The 21,307-nt window shown below is 31.5% G+C and overlaps 2 protein-coding genes across 4 annotated transcripts in view; both read left to right on the top strand.

The window, feature by feature from the left end:
* Nucleotides 1–6,426, top strand: part of LOC129940853 (cyclic AMP response element-binding protein A) — a 124,974-nt gene extending 118,548 nt beyond the window's left edge. For all 3 annotated transcript variants that reach the window (XM_056049356.1, XM_056049358.1, XM_056049357.1), the window contains 5 exons: nt 29–239; nt 3,945–4,540; nt 4,609–5,085; nt 5,469–5,612; nt 6,096–6,426. In XM_056049356.1, the coding sequence (XP_055905331.1) occupies nt 29–239; nt 3,945–4,540; nt 4,609–5,085; nt 5,469–5,612; nt 6,096–6,290 (1,623 nt within the window). In that variant the 3' untranslated portion in view covers nt 6,291–6,426. The remainder of the gene's footprint in view (nt 1–28; nt 240–3,944; nt 4,541–4,608; nt 5,086–5,468; nt 5,613–6,095) is intronic.
* A 10,787-nt stretch (nt 6,427–17,213) lies between these two features.
* Nucleotides 17,214–17,882, top strand: LOC129951564 (piggyBac transposable element-derived protein 2-like). The gene has a single exon (XM_056063787.1). It carries the CDS (start codon nt 17,214–17,216, stop codon nt 17,880–17,882), a length of 669 nt encoding a protein of 222 aa, XP_055919762.1.
* Nucleotides 17,883–21,307: the final 3,425 nt, after the last annotated feature.

Genomic DNA, 21,307 nt, shown 5'->3' with positions numbered 1-21,307 from the left:
TATTTTCTTTTTTTTTCTCTTATTTCAGTCGGAAACCCTTAAGCTCACAACAGATTCAGATATGACAGATTGGTTTCTGGATCGTGATGTCAAAATGCCTGCTGTCATATTAAATGATAAATTAATATCAGATGCATTACTTGGTAACCTGCCAATTAAATCAGAACATTCATACAGTCTTAATTCAGATGGTGATTCAATGCCTGATTCGCCAAAAAGTCTGCACACAAAAATGGATGGTAAGTAAAACACATATTCATAATAATATACTAACTTTAGCTCTCAAATACTGAGGAAACAAAATGATTTACTTTCTCTGCTTTATGACATTGATATTGTTTTACTGAACATGCCCAATCCGACATTATTTGGCTCCCGTTTTGATAAAAAGGAAAGATATTAATGTCATAATACGATACTACTTACAAACTGTCAAAAACTCACTACGATTCATGATACTTCTTGTCAGAAATGACAGTGGGTTTTGACAGTAATTTTTAAAGTTCACGGCATAAAGAAAAACATTTCTAATTTAGTAATAATATGAAAAATGTTACCTAAACTTCATTAAAGTGTACAACGCTTTCTTTGTTTGACAGTTGTGACAAAAGTCTTACGTCAAGTAATAACTGCGAAATTGTTTGTTTCAACCTCTATTAATTCCAAAAATCTCTCAAAATTCAGTTAAAAAAAGATAAAAACCCTTAATTTCATACGACCCTATATACAAAAGCTATCTGAACTTAAATAAAGTGTACACCACTTTCTTTTTTTGACAGTTGTGACAAAACTCTTACTTCAAGTTATAACTGCCAAATTGTTTAGTTCAACCGCAGTTAATTCCAAAGTTCTCTCAAAATTCAGTCAAAAAAGATAAAACCCCTTAATTTCATACGAGATACGACCCATACACAAATTGCTTAAAAAATTAAACAAAACTGCTTAGCATCAAATAACTAGCTAGAAATATTTATTTTTATAAAAAACTTTCAAACCCTATTTTTTTATTAAAGTTTATCTGAACACGTCTTAACTTATAATTAATAAACAAAATCAAACAAACCTAAATCTAAAGAAGTGACATATTAATGTCAAATGTCAGAAACTTCAAAAGTCATCTGGGTTTTGTAAAGTACTAAAATTGAATGTAGCCATTTTGTGATTTTTCGGGAAATGTGATTGAATGCAATTAATCTCCATTACAAAAAGTATAGCAATCATCAAATGTCAGGTTTTTGCTTAGATTTGTTTGACCACTTAAATGCCTCCTTATAGTAATATCAATCGAGAACAATAACTTTTTATAAGTTTACATTAATTTACTGTTACAAGTTCAAATCATAAATTGGCGCGTGTCCTCACGCTCACTTGATTAAAACTCAAGAGTGCAACATTGTAGCCATTTGATTTATTATTATCAGCTTTTAAAGTTTATTAACAGACAAGTTATTTTGAAACACCTAGTTATACTTTACATTATATTGTACTAGAAGATTATGTACATTAGGTTATTTCTAGGTTTATCAAGGTCTTATCTCTGATACAAATTGACCGACATTAAATTAAGTATTTTGTGTACAAATACTCAAAGGAAATCGACTAGATACCGAAACCGATATCTGACAGTTCGTAGTTAGTTTTGTATCATTTTCAAGGATATTATAATTTTTCCAAACGATTGATTAGATACAGCTGAAAAACTTAACTACACAAGATGGCTTATATATGATTAAACAAATAATATGAAAATAAAAACCCATAAGAATAGATTTTATAATAAACTGTCAATTCTCGTGCACATGTGTTGATGCTTAAGCTGATAAAAATTGAAATAACCTTACGCAAGAAATGAATTAAAACTTATACAAATAATATTGTTTTATTGAATCAACTGTTTTTGAGTTTCTATAAAGAACATTGCAAATAGACAAGACATAAGTAAAGCACATGACATTTAATACGTTTCCTTTTATTCTTTTAAAAAAACCGCACTTTTTAGTCTTGAAACAACAATATGTCTGTTTGACAGTCGGTGTTGACTTTTTAGTTTTCTTTAAAAACAAGAAAAGAAAACCGCACAAGAATGGAAATCGACTGACATTCAATAAGTCGTAATATGTCAATATATAGATTTTTTATTTTGTTTTTAATATACTATACACTTTATTTGATGTTTAAATAAGTAGTGTCTATAAATAAATAGATCTGTCAAAAAGACTTTACACGAATGCCCAAAAAAAGCAATAAACAATGTTGTTATGAGGCCCAATTTCTGCACATTGTTTGTAGATTTTATTAAGATTTTATTGTTTTAAGGAAAATTATGTAGCACTTCTGTATCTACACGTGCTGTCATACTTTTTGTGCTAAGCCGATAACACTTTAAAAATAAAAGAAGAGCTTACATTATTTAACAATAAAACAATAAAAATGCTTTGCATAACACATTTGAAAAATTTAATCTGTTTAGAAAAACTTTCATTAGTTGGGAAAAATTGTAAAAATGCTTTCGTTTAATACAGAATACTATCTCTTTGATGCTTCGTTTAGTGCCAGCTTTTTGTCACTTTGACAGTTTATTTGTCAAACAATTCCTTAGATGAAGTTATCTATGGACTTCGCGAACAGATTTATTTTGTTCAAAGTAAATGTCTACAATTTGACAGCGTTGTTTTGGGGTAAACAAATCATGAATTGCCAAACCTTACTGAACATAAATGTCATTACAATTTGACATTTTCAACTGTCAAACCATTAATTGTCAACTAGCCTAGTGACAAATATTGTTTTTCGAATGTTATTTATGTCAAATTGTTTTTCCAATGTTATTTACGTTAAAATCGCTTGTTTAGTTTTTAGTTTCATTCTAACGGCAGATGACAGTTTGGCATTTACAAATTTCAGAAAAGGCTCGTTTAAAAACTTTTTAGGTGGGTTCAGTTCCTCTTTGAAAAATTCTTTAGTTTGTATGATGGTTGTTGTTTATTACCCGGAATTTGTGTTGAAAGTATTGTCAATTCTGTTTATATAATTTATATTTACTGTACACAACTTTAGTATTTAAATGTCGTCACAGAAACTCTATTGTTTTGAAAAACAGGAAACATTCTCATTCCAAAAAAAAAAAACGATCAGTTGTCTAAACAAAAATGTCTACAAACATTAAGCTACATATATCTAACATTAGGTATTGTATAATATTGACACAATTGTCAGTATAGAAATGTCATAAATCAACTTGTGAGCGATTCGACAATTAAACAAATTGTCATATGATACAAAACAAAATCACACAATTCCTTTCGTAAAAGTAGTTATTATGTTAATTATATGAATACTTCATTTTATCAGCAATATTTTTTTTATAATATGTACATTTTTTTCCAATGCATGGACAACAAATTGAAGTACCTTCAGGAAATTTGAAACAAAAGTGTGCTCGACACACAAATTGATTTAATTGATTTTTTATCTTTTATTTACATTTCAAAATTGAAGTTTAAGTGCAAAAATAATATAAGTTGTAATTAGTTCATTTGATATATTTTAAATATTTGTTTTACTTTAAAGATTTCATATAAATGTTGTTAATTATGGCATTCATTTTTGAAGTAAGCACACTTTTCGTAATCATATTCAGCACAAATATTCTGTTGAGAGTGAAACAAAATTGATAGATTTTGAAATAGGGTCGAAGTCACTTTTGATTCAAGATGATTTTCTGTTTTTTTTTTTTGTAAGCAATCATTTTACAATATTTGTAAGACATTTTGTTGCAATTTTGGTTTGTAAGCACTTTGCTGAATTCACTTGGAACCATGTTATTTCCTTTCCTTCGCAATGACAGACGCTCTTATGAGCTTATCTGTTATTTTCTACAGTATTTAAAACAATCAAGCTTGAAAAACATGTTCTTAAAGCACCTTAATTTGTTTAATCCCTAGATATGGACGATGAATGTTATCCATCTATACCAATGAAAACAGCAACCAGCAACACACGTCGCGATCCATCAGCACACATCAGTCTGTCATCATCATTGGCAAGTCACCATTCGACACTGTCTAGCAGTAATCCAATGCTTACAGCTTTGCCAAGTGTCAGCACAATAAACATTCCAATTAGCAGCAGCTGCAACAGCACAAATGCATTCAGCCTTTCAAACAGCTCTGGCAATGATGGAACAAAAATCACCAGCGCACCATCATCTTCATCATCACTTACTAAGAACCTGCGCTCAGCTAAACAACTTCAACAGCACCAACTTCAAATGCAACAACAAATCCAACAACAACTTCAACAACAGCAAGAACAACAACAACAAGCTCTTGCAACCAGCATACGAAATGATAGTTTCTCAACAGCATCCTCCTGCTCTGACATCGATATCGATGAAACCTGCATTAAGGACGAGCCGATGTCCCCAGAGTCAAGTTGCCCGCCAAGTCCAAATTCCCAAGTTTTCACATCGAATGGATCAAGTCTAAATATGGCCAAAATAGCTGCTTCAACTAACTCAGATCTCGTTTTTGAGCATAAAGTAAGAATTATTTATTTTCAAAAATGATTTTTCAAAATACTAATAGATTTATTTATCTATTTTTCCAGAATGGTTCCCTTCAAATCACACCAGCCTCCAAGAGTCTCCTCAAGTCACAGCAATATGTTTTTGGAAATTCAGGTCAAAACATAATCATACCAAAAGTAAACATCAAAATGGAACCAACTCAGCAAAATGGTCAAGTCTTTGGACTGCCACCAACACCGCCATCATCGTTGCCCAGCGACGAATCAGAAGGAAATCAAAGTCCTGAACATCATTTGGTTTCACCAATGTCTCCACCTGCACAACAACAAATAAATCTCTCTTCGTCGTCATCGGCGACAGGAGCAACAGCAGCAGCAACAACCTCCTCCTCATCATCATCATCGTCATCGTCTTCTACACCAACATCGCGAAGAAGCACACACAGCTCGCACAGTGCATCTAGCTCACCTGTTTCACATGCCAGCAATTCATCGAGGACATACAGTGGCTCCTCGACAAGGCAGCCTATTCATACGCCATTAATCAGTTCACAACCGGTATGAGAATTAAAATTCAATTAAAACTATAAATTTGCATCAAATGTCAAAGATTCAAGTTCAAAAGTCGTATTCAGCTTAAAAAAAGAATTGAATTCAGCTATTCAGCAAAAAAAATAATGTTGCAATGTAACTCAGATTAATTTCAAAATTCTGTTAGATTGATATTTTAATCCAAAGTCATCTTTTATCTCTTCGACTATCAATTAATTCAAGTATTTGTTGATTATAAAATAGCAAATTTATTGACATGATTATGAAATGATCACCAATCAATCAGTGACATTCAGCACACGTGTTTGACATGGAATGCAGATAGTTTATTTAATAAATTGCGTGTTTTTACTATTTTAACATCTTTATTATTCTACTTGACTTTTCAGAAAGGATCAACTGGCACCCTAATGTTAACTGAAGAAGAAAAACGCACACTTTTGGCTGAAGGCTATCCAATTCCAACAAGATTGCCTCTAACAAAAACCGAAGAAAAGTCATTGAAGAAAATTAGAAGGAAAATCAAAAATAAGGTAAACATACATCAAAAAAGTTGAAAAAAAAGTGCTGAAAATCTAAATCTTAGCTGAAAACTATCTATAAAAGAAAACACTTGTTCAGCACAAATATTTAAATTTTAAATGTTTTCAAAATATTCACATTTTCAAATTGAAATTCAAACTTCAATTCTGATCAGAAGTTCAACAAAATTTGTGCTGAATAAACCTTTCTTTATTAAAATTTATAAGCACACTTAAATTCTGAACAATCTTACTTCTTTAAACAATTTTTTAATATTTATAACTAACATTTGTCTTTTAACACCAATTTTTGCATAATTTGAAGTTCAAACTAATCAAATTAATTAAAAAACTACCGCTGAATTGTATTTTCTTTTTTTCAATTTTGTAAGCACACTTAAATTCTGAAATTTCTTTCCTTTTTCAAATAAATTTCAATGAAACTTGTTCAATATTTAAAGAAAACTCATTAAATTCTTTCTGTTTATCTTTCAGATATCTGCACAAGAAAGTCGTCGAAAAAAGAAAGAATACATGGACCAGCTGGAACGTCGAGTTGAAGTTTTGGTCAACGAAAATACAGACTACAAAAAAAGAGTTGATTCTCTTGAAGATTCAAATGCCAGCCTTCTTAGTCAATTGCATAAGCTTCAAGCTCTAATTAATAAACAAAATGCCAAAAAAGCTTAAAAATGCTTACAAAATAAAAAAAAAATAAAAACAAAATTAATGAATGAAACTACAAAAGTTATAATATTTTTCTCATTTTTCTCAAATTTTTTTTAAATAACAAAATAAACAAAAAAAATAAATATAAACAAATATAGGTAAACAAAAAAAAGCAACACGGTGAAACTTAAAAGTATTTAATTATTAAATTATATTTAACAACAAAAAAATTAAAACAAAAAAAACAAACACCAATTAAATGTTAATTAATTACATTAATTTATTGCAACGACCAAATAGACAAACAACAACAACAAAAAAAGAGAAAAACATAAAAATAAATTAAAAAAAAAAATTTAACAATGTGAAAAGGCACTAAGTATAAACATTCCATCCAGGAAACAAAAAAGGCTAAATGGATATTTCGTTAATTCTTTTGTTAATCAAATACACATTCCATTTTATATTCTTCAAATTTTAAATAAATAAAAAACAAAACAAAAAACGTTGTATAATATTTTTCGATAATTTTTATTATCATATTAAATTAAATAAAATATAAAATCACTTAAATAAAGTGCTGTACAAATATATTAAATGTTCCGATTTACAACTTTAACTTTACCTATTTACACTTAAAAAAAATGCATATAGAATATTTTTAAAGTTAAAAACAAAAACAAAAATAATGCTTTGATTTCATATACATAAAATGTACATAAACAATATACTTAATAATTTTTTCTTTGTTCTTATTTTTAATCATGACAAACGAAATAAAAATTGCATATATTACTATATATGCTTCAAAAAAAATATATAAATATATTAAATATTTGTCTTGTTGTATAAATGGCTGTAAATTTTTGTTTTTAAATTAAATATTAAACATAAATATTAATTCAATTTTATTTAACTATAAATTTTTCTAGAATAATTTTTATATTTAATAAATTTCTGTACCTATAAAAACGCATAGAGGAAATCCGGGAAAAATTGCAATGTTTCTTTTTTTGAAAACTAAAAAACAAAATTTGTTACGTATACTTTTTCATGAAAATGTTTTATGTTTTTGGTAAAAGTTTTGTAAACATAAATTTTCTTATATTATAAAATATATCTCTCCGTCTTTTCGTGCAATTAGCAATTAGTTAAAATATTTTACTGCACTTTATAGTCAATTTTATTTTTCTTCTTTTAGTAGATTTTATGTTTAATGTAATGTTGTATTTTTATTTTTTTCAATGTTCTTATATCGTTTGGTTTTTTTTTAATATTTAGAATGCATGAAATTTAAAAAATATTTGTTTTTTAGTTTAAAATATATACATACATTTTATATACAGAGAAAGATACATTCAGCGGTATATTGTTTACTGCTGAATAGAGGCTTTTAGTCAATTTTTATTTACATTATGTTTTAATAATGTTTCTTTTTTGTTTGCCTTCATAATTATTATTAACATGATCGCAATTGAGTGCCTGAGAATGTTTGTATTTATAAATTATTTTCGATTTCAAATCGAAAAACGCCTGGGCGCCTGTCCTCGCTATTCAGCAAGAGATAAGAGTTAAACTTGGATTCAACTAGAATCGTTATCAATTTAGAATCCTTTTATTTACTTTTATTTTTAAAAGAATTTTATGCTGAATGCAATATAAGAACTTGTAAGCCCATTATTTTAAGCAAATTAATACATAAAAATGTTGCTGAATGGGTCCAAAATGATTTACTATTTTAAGTAAATATGTTTCGCTCTTTTAAAGTTTAATATAAGACTTTGTTTTTACTTGAAACTCTTATGAATTTAGAATCTTTTTACCTAATTTACATGTGCTTCTAAAAACAGATTTTGAAAATTTATCAGCCAGCTGAATAAAATATAAAAAGTTTTAAGCATGCTCACTTCGAGTTATAAAAAAGGTTTTATATTTATATAAAGGCTGCATAAAAAATAAAAACTTGGTAGCTCTTTAACTTCGGGCTAAAACCGAATTGGTTCTAAACAAAAACCCTAAGTGCAATAATAAAAAAAAAACTTGTAAGCCCTTACAATTCGAGCTTAAAACAAAAAACTATTTCAAGCAACAAATCTGGAAGCAATAAAAGCTTCTAAGCACATACATTGCTTGCTTAGAAACCTAGTTTCAGAGCTAGACAATTTTTCACGAAGTTGCCTCTTATTTTGCTGAATAAATCTAAAAATTTTATATATTGTAAGCACATTTGTTTTGCTGAAGAAATATAACTTGCATTTCTAAATAGGAATTTTTTCACGAAGTTTTCTCTTATTTTGCTGAATAAATATAAAATGTTTAAATATTGTAAGCACATTTGTTTTGCTGATAACTTACATTGCTAACTGAAAGAACATTTGGTTTATTAAGTTAACTTACAACTAATGAACATATTTTGCTGAATTAGTCCACAATATTTGATTATTGTAAGCACATTTCTTTTGCTGAAGTAAGATTTTAATAAAATACATTACACATAATGGTTTTAGGTTTTTTGAAGGCTACTTGATAAAAAATCAAATATAAAATAGTCAATGGCACTCATCATTGTATAGAAACAAAAGTCAAATGGCTTAAAGTCTTGTTACTAAACTAATTCTTTTTATTTTTTAACCTATTTATTTTAACTTCATTTAAAAAAAAAAAAACTAAAAAACAATTATTTCTTTAATTTAAAACAAATATTTCAACTTCCGAGCCTTTTGTTTGTTCTCATATACAGTTTTTATTTACTTTATTTTTAACAAAAAAACATACAATGTTGTTACTTAACCATATAATAAAAGTTAAATTATGACCTGCTACTAAATGCAATAAAAATGCAATTTAAGAAAACTTATGAATAAATATACTTTCGTCAGAATTTAAAATAGTCATATTAATTAATTAAACAACAAAAAAAACATATAATTATAGTTTTCTTAATACATTTTTAGTTAGTGTAAAAATTAATAATATTATGTACTTTAATTTTGTTTTAATTTAAAATTGCGGTACCCAGAAGAACGATAAATGATATATAATTAAAACATAAATAAAAAATAAATTTATACAAAATAAGCACATATAAATATTTTGTTTATGTTTAACAATTAATTTTAATTTTTTGGTATTTTAAGTTTGTTTATAGTTTTGTAAATGTAAAAATTGTGTTGTGCACATTTAACTTTAAAATATCTAAACTAAATGTTAACATTTATATTTAATAGAATATCGCATAATTTTGTTTGTCATGCAATGTTTTTTTTTTCTAATGAAAAATATATATACCAACATTTAAATTTATAATCAATTTATTTTAAAAAACATTTATAACAATTAAAAATCTTCTATTGAATTTTACTTAATCCAATAGCTTTTTGTTTTATATCTTTTCTTTAATGTTTTAGAGGAATTAAATTCAAATTTTTAATTATGTAATTTTATTAAGTGTACAAAAAATGTTTATAGATTTTAAAAATTTATAAATTTTACTACATTTTTTGTATGTGTTTCTCTTTAAAAAGAAAATATAGGTATACATACGAGTATATAAATAAATAGAATTAAATATTTAATGTGTTTTACATAAATGTTATAAAAAAAATTATATACGAGAAAACAAAACAAATATTTAGCTCAATTTTGTATTAAAAAAAGAAGAAAACAAAATACACAGAGAAAAACTATAGGTTTATAAGAATACGTATGTTTAATATACTAAGAAAGACCTTATACGTTAATAATACAATACAAATAAAAAAAAAATAAAAAAATACATTATATTTAAATGAATGAACTATATTTCTATAAATAAAATTATATATAAATGAAACGAACTTCGATAAGTTGAAGGAAAACATAAATTACAATGAACATGTAAAAGGGAAAATTTTAAAAAAACCATTATATTTACATATATTTTTTGAAAGTGTAATGAAATAAAATATATTTAAAAAACAATATATATGTCACGATAAATGCATAATTATACATATTAAATAATAAACATATATATATATATACAAAATAAAACAGATATTGTATAAAGAAAAAACCACAAGGGAACTTCTTGGCCTGCCTTTTTATTTGATTCTTTTTAAGTACTACAAATTTCAGAACAATAATATTTGCAATCCACGAAGTTCAAGTACTAACATAACGGTATTTGAAAAAAGTTAAGGCAAAGTTGAATTTCGGTGTAGAGATTCATATATACGCTTACTTCCTTAAAACCCTTGGTGAAAAAGCATCAAGTGTGTACTTTCATAGTCAAGATTTAGGGCTCAGTTTTAAGGTTTTCAAGGGCTCTAAAAGAAACTTAAGGTGTTCAACTCCTCAAGTAAATGTAAAGTTTATTTGGCATTTCATTTGATATTTCTCAATTTAAGAATAAATCAATTTAAACCATGGAAAGATACGATCAATCGAGCAACGCGTTAAAGTTATTTAAACTTATTATGAAAATGGTGGCAAGAAACGGCAACAGTGGATGATCAATTTTCGAAGCAAATCATCTTCAGTGTTGAGGCACATTTTCAACTCAGTGTATTCATCAATAAGTAAAGTTGCCGCATTTGGGCGAATGAAAATCCAAGAGTCGAAAAACCAACTCTACAAGGAGTGACTGTTTGGTGCGTTCATGAACTGGCGGCACCATCACCCCATCATCGTATTTTTTTCCAAAATATGGCAGTTACTGTTTATTTATCTTCCGAATTAGAAGGTATGGATGTGAACGATATATGGTTTCAGCACAACAAAACAATGGCTCTTTTGGCTCCCAAGTACATGTGATGTTACACTGTTGTACTTCTTTCTTTGGGGTTATTTATTATTAAAGAAAAGGTGTACGTTGATAAGCCACCAAAAACTCAAGAGTTAAAGGCTGTACAAATTGGACACATTACCGGCACGCAAATTCAGTTATGACTCAGCTTTAATTTGAACCATCGGAAGGAGGTGTACCGCAGAAATCGCGACAGCAACTTAGACCATATTTCGTTGCATACACTATTGAAATATACAAATACATATTATCATAATAGAAACAAAAAACAATACTTTCCTTAATAATTTGTGTTTTATTCAAAATCAACAACGTTCCTTAAAATTTAATCACCCTTCACAAAAAATAAGTTTTAAGCGAAAAATAACTGTACAATTGAACTTTTTTTTCAAAAAAACATTCTTTGAGTGATTTCCAATTGATCAGTACATGATTCGCATTTTCTAATAAAAAAAAACACGATCGAATAACTTTTCAAAATTGTGTGTGGATTGATTTCAATGATAGCTAAAACTGGGCCCTAAAATGAATCAGTACACTTTGGAACAGAATGAGTTTACAATGTTACTGATAAGCGCTTGTAGGACTTCTTTCGCTGTTCATTTTATCAGTTATTCTTGTTTAAGATGCCTTAAAAACAATACGAAATGGATGGAAGGCCATCAGAAAGGGTCCAGTAATAGCTATCAATGAATTCATTCATTAGGTTTTTTTGGCTGGTTGGTTGTAGCAATCATTGAAAATGTATGTACTTACTTACTTAAGGTGGCGCTTCAATCCTGTGTGAATTAGGGCCTCACCCAACAAACTTCTCCATCTAGCTCTTTCCCTAGCTAGATGTTTCCAGTTTCGCGCTCCAAGTTGGGTGAGGTCACTTTCCATTTGTGCACGCCACCTGATCCGCGGTCTTCCTCTACTGCGCTGTCCTGTGGCTGCGGATTCGAAGACTTTCCGGGCCGGAGCATTGGTTTCCATGCGCTCTACGTGACCCATCCACCTCAGTCACTGAACTTTTACCCTTCTGACTAAGTCTACTTCACTGTATAGCCCGTACAGCTCGTCATTCCATCTTCTCCTCCACTCCCCTTCGATGCATACGGGACCGTCAATCACACGAAGAACTTTTCTCTCGAACCGACCCAAGGTATCCGCTTCTGTAATAGCCCATGCTTCTGAATGGTATTGCAGGACTCAATTGCTAGCCCAAAGAAACAGCGGTTAGCAAAAGTTATTCTGCGTTTGATCTCAGCGCTGGTGTTGTTTTCCGTGTTTACAGCGGAGCCTAGGTAGACGAAGTAATTGACTACCTCAAAGTTACGTCTGTCGATATTGACGTTTTGACCAAGACTTCGGTGTTGTGTGTCCTTTCTTGACGACAGCGTGTACTTTGTTTTCCCTCATTGATCATTAAACCCATTTTTGCCGCCTCTGCCTCAATACTCACAAAAGCCTCATTGACATCACGCTTAGTTCTTCCGATTATGTCAATGTCATCAGCATATGCTAGTAATTGGACAAAATTACGGAGCAGCGTGAATTCTCCATGGTCACCCTGCACAAACGTACGAGTTTGGCAGGGATGCCAAAACCAGACATGGCTCTATACAGCTCGTCCCTGTACCTGCTGTGATATGCGGCCTTGAAATCGATGAAAAGATGGTGGGTGTCGATTTGGTGTTCTTGAGTTTTTTCCAGGATCCACCTTAATGTGAATATTGAATCGAATATTGACTTTCCTGGTCTTAAACCCCACTGATATAAGGACCTATCAGGTTTTTGACGATGGGCTTTAGACGTTCACATATTACGGCAGAGAAGATTTTAAAGGCGATGTTAAGTAGACTGATTTCTCTATAGTTGGTGCAGTTTAGAGGGTCTCCTTTTTTCAGGATCTGGCAAACAATACTGAGGTTCCCTTCAACAGGCATGCTTTCTTCTGAACATATCTTACAGATAAGTTGGTGCATGCTCTTAACCAACTTATCTCCAGCTGCTTGAAAGAGCTCGGCATTCAAGCCATCTGCTCCATTGGCTTTATTAGACTACAGCTAAGATAGATAAAGATATATAGATAGAAGTGGTCCATCCATATCCTCTGCATTGACTGCGGCTCCACTGTGATGTTTCCACTTTCGTCTTTGCACCCTTTAATTCTAGGTTAATGTACCTATTAATTTCATTTCACCTGTTCATAAAACTTTCGAACTTCATTCCTGCTTTTAAACCACTCAACATCTTCGACCGCACGCTTCTCATGTTCTCTTTTTTCTTCTGAGAAGTCGGCGTTCCTCTCGCCTCTTCTGCTCATAGAGCTCATGAGCAACGCCGCTTTGCGTGCCTGTTGTTTGGCTGCATTTGCCTGGTAATGTTGCCACTGGTTTTCAATACATTTTGTTGGCGGAACTGTGTTTCCCGATTATTCCACCAAAAATGTCTTCCCTTCCTAGCTTGGCATTAAAATTGCCCAGGACAATTTTAATATCGTGGCTAGGACACTGCTCATATGTTTTGTCTAAGATCTCGAAGAACATGCGGATGGTCAAGAGGCACTCGTTGATGCACCTATAGCTCAAGACTGCTTGCCTAAGTCTAGCTCAAATAACAAAGCCCTATCGAAATAATCGCTGTTGGTTTTCTTGTTAGCAGTCACCATAGTAAATGTTGCAGTTTTTTATCCTCTTTTTGCCCGGCCCAACCCATCGTATTTCCTGGATGGGGGTGATGTCTGCCTTAAAGCAGTCAAGGGCCTCCGCTAATTCTTCGGCCGCACGTTGTCTGTCAAGTGACCTTACATTCCACGTGTATATCCAAAGTTCATTGTCCTACTTTCGTTTGCGTAGGCTGTCAACAGTAAATCCGTCCGTATCCGAGGCTTGTTGGTGCTTCGCAACTATGATGTTTTTACGTGGTCAGGAAGTCACCCCGACGGCACAACCCCCAACCTGAAGTGCCAGATCCTTAGTATAACTCCAAGGACGGATAGCCGGATAAACCGCTCCTTTTAGGCCTTTGCTCCAAATATGTCAAAGAAACCCTATAAGGTGTTCACTAAGTAGTTTAAACTTACTGGAACTGTAGACGCCACTTGATTCCATCTCGGGAATTCCTCCGCTCCCGTCTGGATAAGGAGAGGTGCCTTAGTGAAAACAAATCCCCCCCCCTCTCTCGTTTGCTGCCCCCAACAACTTTCCACTAGGGTTAGAACCCAATCTCTAGTTGAAGTACTAGGCACCCGATGTTTACCACAGGGAGGTGAGAGTAGGAGTTGATAGACAGAGGTGGGTTTTGAGAAAAACCTGTAGGGGGTTTGTGTCCTCTTGAATGCATATGTCGACCATTTGAACATCATCTAACCTTGACCCACTAAAAAATAATTCCATCTCCAACAATATGATTTTATTACCTATGTAAATTTTTGACTCTATAACCAGCAAACAAACATTTACATTAGCTACCATCTGTACCTGCTTTTTGCCAAAACAAAAAAAAAGCCTAAAGCTTTTCAGTAATTCTTCAGTTTCAATAGTTTTCAACCAAAATTAAGCTTTGTCGAATTCTGTTTTCGAAGTGTATATCTAATTTTCCTTGACTATAAAGTATTCTAGTAAAGTTAGTTTAACTTGTTTAGTAGTACAAAAATGTTTACTGAACTAAACTTAACAAAGTTTTCATAATTGTTAACTGATTAGCCTTAGTAAGAGTATGATGTCATAAGCCAATACACCAATTTTTCATTGACTTAAAAGATGTTAAGTGAATTTAAAACTTAAAAAAAAAGCTATGAATTGCCCTCAATAACTTTTAAACTGCAGTGAACAGTAAGAACCTCGAACTTTTGGTCTAATAACACAAAACCATGACCTTAAGCTTGTTCTAGTATTCATTATTAAGGAAGTCAGGTACTAAGTACACTATTAGCTTACACAAAGGTTGTCGAATTTTCATTTATAATCAATTCAACGAGTCTTAAGTGTAATGGGTTGTCTTTCTTGTGTCTGCTCCAGAAATCTAGATAGATAGGAAAGGCGTATAATGCAACGCATGATATTAGGCGTGTGCCATTATTATCGTTATCACAAAAAAAAAAACAAGGCACTCTCGAGGCATGAACAAAAATAAAGTTTATCGCAAAATTTCAATTTCTTTTTTATAATTTAAAACAAGTGCATTATGCGACTTTAGATTAGCAAACGTTTTTCTGACGTCTGATCCAAAGTCGTGCAAAGAAAAATAGAATCTAAAACGCGATGACCTTTATTGTTGATAAGAATATTTCTAGGGCAATGCACTCTGACAGTTGTTATAATAACTTTTAGACTGCACGAGCACGTGTAGTTAGGTTATGTAGTAGGTATATTTAACAAAACATTAGGTACTATAGGAACGATAGCTTGGCGCCAATCTGCGTTGCAAAAAATAGTAGATTGAATTGAAAAATGGAAAGTTTTTATTAAATCAAATTCATTGCATCTGTAGTTTACCTAGAGTTTCAATTCGTAACAGTTATCATAAGCAAATTACAAAATATATTCATCATGTATGTACCTATGACTACATTTTTCTTAAATGGAACTGATATCATTCTTATATTGGACGTTTTTTAAGAGCTTGAGAACTTTAACTTTTAACATTGGTTTATTCCTCATAATTAAATTAGACTTTTATGATTGGTTTTGATAGCATTCATTCAAATCCGGGAATTACCACGTATATAAGGTTTTTGAGACATTATTTTTTAAATTCAAAAACCACATACCAAATTATTTGAGGCTATCTTTGAAGTAGCTATTGATGAAGTATCTTTTTTATTATAAATTCGTAATGGCTTTCCAAGTTTATAATCGATGTACTTGCAACAAATCCGTCGTCTTGACAATTCTATAATATGAAGTTTTTGAAACATACTACAAAATAAACAAATAATGTTAGAAATGGTTTGCTTAAAACTTAATAAATATACAAACATACATACATATGTGTGTCCAGTGAAATAAGGACTCATAAATAATGAGATTTTCCAAAAACTTAGTAAGATACTGAAATGATTAAAACTGTAAGTATATAGAACACACAATTTGGTACTTTGCAAAATTAGCATACAATTGATTGCTATGTTGTGTTTTGAAAATACTGTTTTTGATTGTCTTTGAGCTTTTTGGAGAGTTATATTTTAAAGACCTGATGGGATAAAGACAATATAAGACGAGATTTTAATTCAGAACAACTTAATTCATTAAAATAAACTTAAATGTCTATGTTTCATTTGGCTGTATAGTTTCAATATTGCCTTGAATATTGGCTTCCAATACTTCAAAATAAATTACTTAAACCTTGGATGTAAATGGGACACCAAACTGAACACATGCTTATTATTTTGCATTCAATTTAACGGCAGGAGAAAAAAAAAACAAAAAAACAGTATAATTACATTTGGAGTTTTTACCGCGCTTCTTTGGTTATTTTCTAAAGCGATTTTTTTTACTTTTTTGTTTCAATTAGTGACTATTAAGTGAAGAATTTATGAGAAAGGTAAGTAATTACAATGATTTTGTTGTTTAACCAAAATATGAAATTAAAAGTAAAGAACGCGATTGTCCCAATATGATAATTTTTATGCAAGCAAAGGAAACAGGATTTTCCATTTTACTGATTCCGAAGTGGAGGAATTTCTAATGGCGGAGACCAGTGACAATGAAGATGCACTCACTCTATATGACGAAGACCAGTCATTTTTACTAGCGGACATGCATGCAGAAGTGTCCGAAGCTATAATTGAGCCACCTGCTCCACCAGAGCCTACTCAAAATCCAGGCCCATCTGCAGACCCTTCATCAACTAGCCCGACCAATTCATCACCTCGTGATCCAGTTCCCTAGTTCACGTGGATAAGGAATGTTTATCGCGCGTATAATTTTGTTGACCTCGAATATGAATTTTACAATCTGAAACCTATAAATGTACTTGCATATGAGACAGTAACGAACCTGAAATTATTAATTGAGGAATTAATAATACCAGAGTCCTTACATTATGCTCATCAAAATGGATCGGTCTTCACTACCGATCTCCAAGAAATAACACCTTTCATTGGAATGAACTACGTCATGGGTTAACATGTATTGCCCACATTGAGAAGCTACTAGTCTACTGAACCTGACATGGGTGTTCCTTACATAGCTATGGTAATGTCACTATCACGATTTGAAGAGATTCGAAAAAACCTGTACTTCTGTGACAATGAATCTCAACCGTCTCCAACATCACCAACGTTTGATAGGGCGTTCAAAATTAGATTAGTAATGAATCATTTCAATTCATGTTTCCAGTCATCAATGAAGAACACAATGACACAAGCGATTGATGAACATATGATAAAGTTCAAAGGCCACAATATTATGAAACAGTACATGCAAAATAAACCAATCAAAAGAGGATTCAAAATATGGTGCCGTGCGAATTCAAGTACTGGATACCTTTTTCAAATCGATTTGTGCACCGGAAAAAAGAAGTCCGGGCCAGAAGTAGGACTGGGAGAATCCTTGGTCCTTGAACTTATTCAAGATTTGGTGGGTCTTGGATGTGAGATTTATTTCGATAATTTTTTCAACTCACCTATGCTGCAGCATAAACTTGCAAAGAAAAATAAAAAGGCATGTGGCACAATGAGGATACAGCGAAAGAATACGCCTAAGAATCTATCACAAGATAAAAGTATGAAGAGAGGCGATATCTACGTTACTTGCATTGATGGAATATATTTTATCAAGTTAATGGACAACAAAGCCGTCATCTCCTTACCAATTTTTGTCACCGGTACGTACTCATAAGGTAAAACGCAAACGTTTTTTGATTTATTGGACATCGCTGTGAACAATTCATATATTGTTTATGAAAAACTTCATGCACAACTTATTTCTTAAAGCATGATGGTTAGAAAAATAAATTGTATAGAACAGTTAAAAACAAGAATTTTTTACTATGGGGGGGGGTCTTTCTCTCCCGTTTAGACAGTAGGAGCAATTTAAAAAAAAAATATGTACGTTAAATTGAAAACAATTATTAAAAAATATTGGTAATACTTACAACTAAGTTTTATACATTTTCTTAAAGCCAAAAATGTTGTCTATTAGCTTGTTTACAAATCAAGTAAAAACTATGCATAGTTTTTGAAAAAAATTGTTTTAAACTCAAAATGTGTGCAAAAAAAAGTTTAAAAAAAGTTTAAAGTTTAATTTTTTAGACATCATACTATTTTTTTTGGAATTCATTGCTTTTATTTGTTTTTGATCAAAAACTGAAAACAAGATGATTTTATGTGTTTCACTTCTTAAAAAAATTAAAAACAAAATACTTTAATTAAATTACTCTTTCCTTGCTTAAGTATTTACGAAGTCCTATTTTGATAGTAATAATCGAATATGGATTAAGATATAATGTACCTAGGGTAAATTAATTTTTCTTAAATCCAGCTTATTTAAATGCAAAAGAAATTGTTGCATACAACCAAACTCGCACCCACCATTATAACTCTCAAAAAAAGAGGCTGGGATGCGACCCACACTGATAACTTCCCATCCCGTCTGTGGGTTTGTCTTGTTTAAAAGTTACGTTCGCGACGTTTTTTTCGTCTTCCAAAGCTCAAGAACCAGAAGAGATATTGACTTTAAATAAATTTAGTTATACAGATAAAAAGGCAAAAAGATGCAGAAAGGGCTCTCAAAAAAATTGCGTGGGTGGTTTTTTTACCATAGCCGTTTAAAAAAAAGTTGAAAATTTTGGTTAACCATAAATATCTGACGTGACGAACCGAATTCCGCTGTAAGGGAGATAGAACCACTCAACCTCAGCGACGCAGATCAACAATTCCGCCTACCCGACCTTGACGAAGTGAAGATAGCTATATCTAAACCTAAGTCAAAAAAGAGGCTGGGATGCGACCCACACTGATAACTTCCCATCCCGTCTGTCGATTTGTCTTGCTTAAAAGTTTGTCTATATGTACTAGTATCACTTTTACCAAATTTGAGTACTATTTTTTGTAGATTTTATTTTTTAATGAAAAAACGGACTGTTGGATTTTTATATAAAAATCATTGAATATTGAAAACAATATTTTCTGTAAAATAAATAAGTTTGAAGGAAACATCTAAAATTTTTGAAAAGATATTTGAGTCGAAAATCAATTTCTACCAACAAAATTTTACAGAATGTTGACAACAATATTTTTTGAAAGATAAAAGTAAATTAAAGCCAATATCTCAAAGTTTTGAAAAGATATTTGAGTCGATAATCAATTTTTACCAACTTTTTGTTATTTTTTTTCGGTTTTTAATTTTTTGTAAAAAACTGTCAATTCGATTTTTTTTCAAAATCTTACTGCACGTTCAAAACAATAGTTTTTGAAAGATAAAAGTGAATTTAAGATAATATCTCAAAGATTTAAAAAATTGAATTTTTACCAACTTTTATTATTTTTTTTTTTAGGTTTTTATTTTTTGTAAAAAAACTGTCAATTCGATATTTTTCAAAATTTTATCAGATTTCAAAAACATTGTTTTCCGTTGCTCAAAATTGTTTTGGAGATGAAATTATATTTTAGTCGTTAAATTTTGGAGGTGACAAATTTTTTTTTTTTCAGTTTTTTTGATTTATAAAAAAAAACCGTTAGATAGATTTTTTTCAAAAAATATACTTCTTTGAGATCACGTTACAATTTATTATATAAAATTTAATTCAAGTCTCTAGCGTTTTTGGTTCGTAAGATATTAAGGGTTAACCAAAATTTTCACCTTTTTTTTAAACTGCTATGGTAAAAAAACCACCCACGCAATTTTCTTGAGAGCCCTTTCTGCATCTTTCTGCTTTATTATCTATATAACAAAATTGATTTGGAGTCGATATCTCTTCTGGTTCTTGAGCTATGGACAACGAAAAAAACGTCGCGAACGTACGGACGTACGGACGTATGGACGTACGAACGTACGTACACACGCACGCACAGACATCTTTCTAAAAATCTTTTATTTCGACTCTGTTGGCCTTGAAACGTCGAGAAATGTCAAAATTTTCAATTTGACAAATCGGACCCATTACAATAACTTCCTATGGGAAGTTAACAAAGCTGCTGGAGCTGACGGCATCGCTGCCGAACTATTCAAAGCAACATGTGATGACTTGGTACGGAGCATGCACCAACTCATCTGCAAAATATGGTCGGAAGAAAGCATGCCCGATGAGTGGAATCTCAGCATAGTGTGCCCAAACCATATGAAAGGAGACCCTCTAAACTGCGCCAACTACAGAGGCATCAGTCTCCTTAACATTGCGTATAAGATCCTCTCTGCCGTATTATGTGAACGTCTGAAGCCATTCGTCACCAACCTGATTGGTCCTTATCAGTGTGGCTTCAGACAAGGAAAGTCCACTATCGACCAAATATTCACACTACGGCAGATCTTGGAAAAAACCCAGGAGCTTCAAATAGATACCCACCATCTCTTTATCGATTTTAAAGCCGCGTAAGACAGCATCTATAGGGAAGGGCTCTACCGAGTAATGTCTAGTTTTGGCATCCCTGTCAAACTTATCCGTTTGTGCAGAAAGACGATGGAGAATGCACGCTGCTCTATCAAGGTCGTAAAGGTTTTAGACAAGGTGATGCACTGTCAATATATTCTATTCTTCAATATCGTTCTGGGAAGAATAGTGCAAAATTCAACCGTTCTAGAGGCACAATCTTCCAAAGGTACATCCAATTACTCAGATACGCATATAATGTTGACATAATTGGAAGATCAAAGCGTGATGTCAGTGGAGCGTTTTTGAGCATTGTGAAGAAAGCGAAGAAGATGGGTTTAGTGGTCAATGAGGACAAGACGAAGTATATGCTGTCATCAAAAAAGGACATAGAAGAACGACGTCTGGGTCATGTAGAGCGAATGGACATCAACGCTCCGGCCTGGAAAGTTTTCCAATCCAATCCCGAGGGACGGCACAGTAGAGGAAGACCACCACTCAGGTTGGTGAAAACCTCAACCAACTTGGTGTGCGAAACTGGAGACAACTAGCTAGGGACAGAGCTGTCTGGAGACGCATGTTGGTTGAGGCCTAGGTCCGCCCCGAACTGTAGCGCTACCTTAAGTAAGTAAGTCAGTAAGATGTTCGAAAAATATTCATAATTTAATAAATTTCAGGCAACTCAAGTTAATCTTTAAAAAACGGTTAAACCGTATTTAGTATTATATGAGCCGTT

This window comes from Eupeodes corollae, chromosome 1, assembly GCF_945859685.1.
Source record: "Eupeodes corollae chromosome 1, idEupCoro1.1, whole genome shotgun sequence".
Classification (NCBI taxonomy): Eukaryota; Metazoa; Arthropoda; class Insecta; order Diptera; family Syrphidae; genus Eupeodes; species Eupeodes corollae.
Note: the sequence above shows the minus strand (reverse complement) of the source record. Positions and strands in the feature narration are given on the sequence as shown.

Bases quoted from the DNA above. Each gene is read 5' to 3' on its own strand.
- LOC129951564 (XM_056063787.1), top strand. From the start codon at position 17,214: ATGGGTGTTCCTTACATAGCTATGGTAATGTCACTATCACGATTTGAA.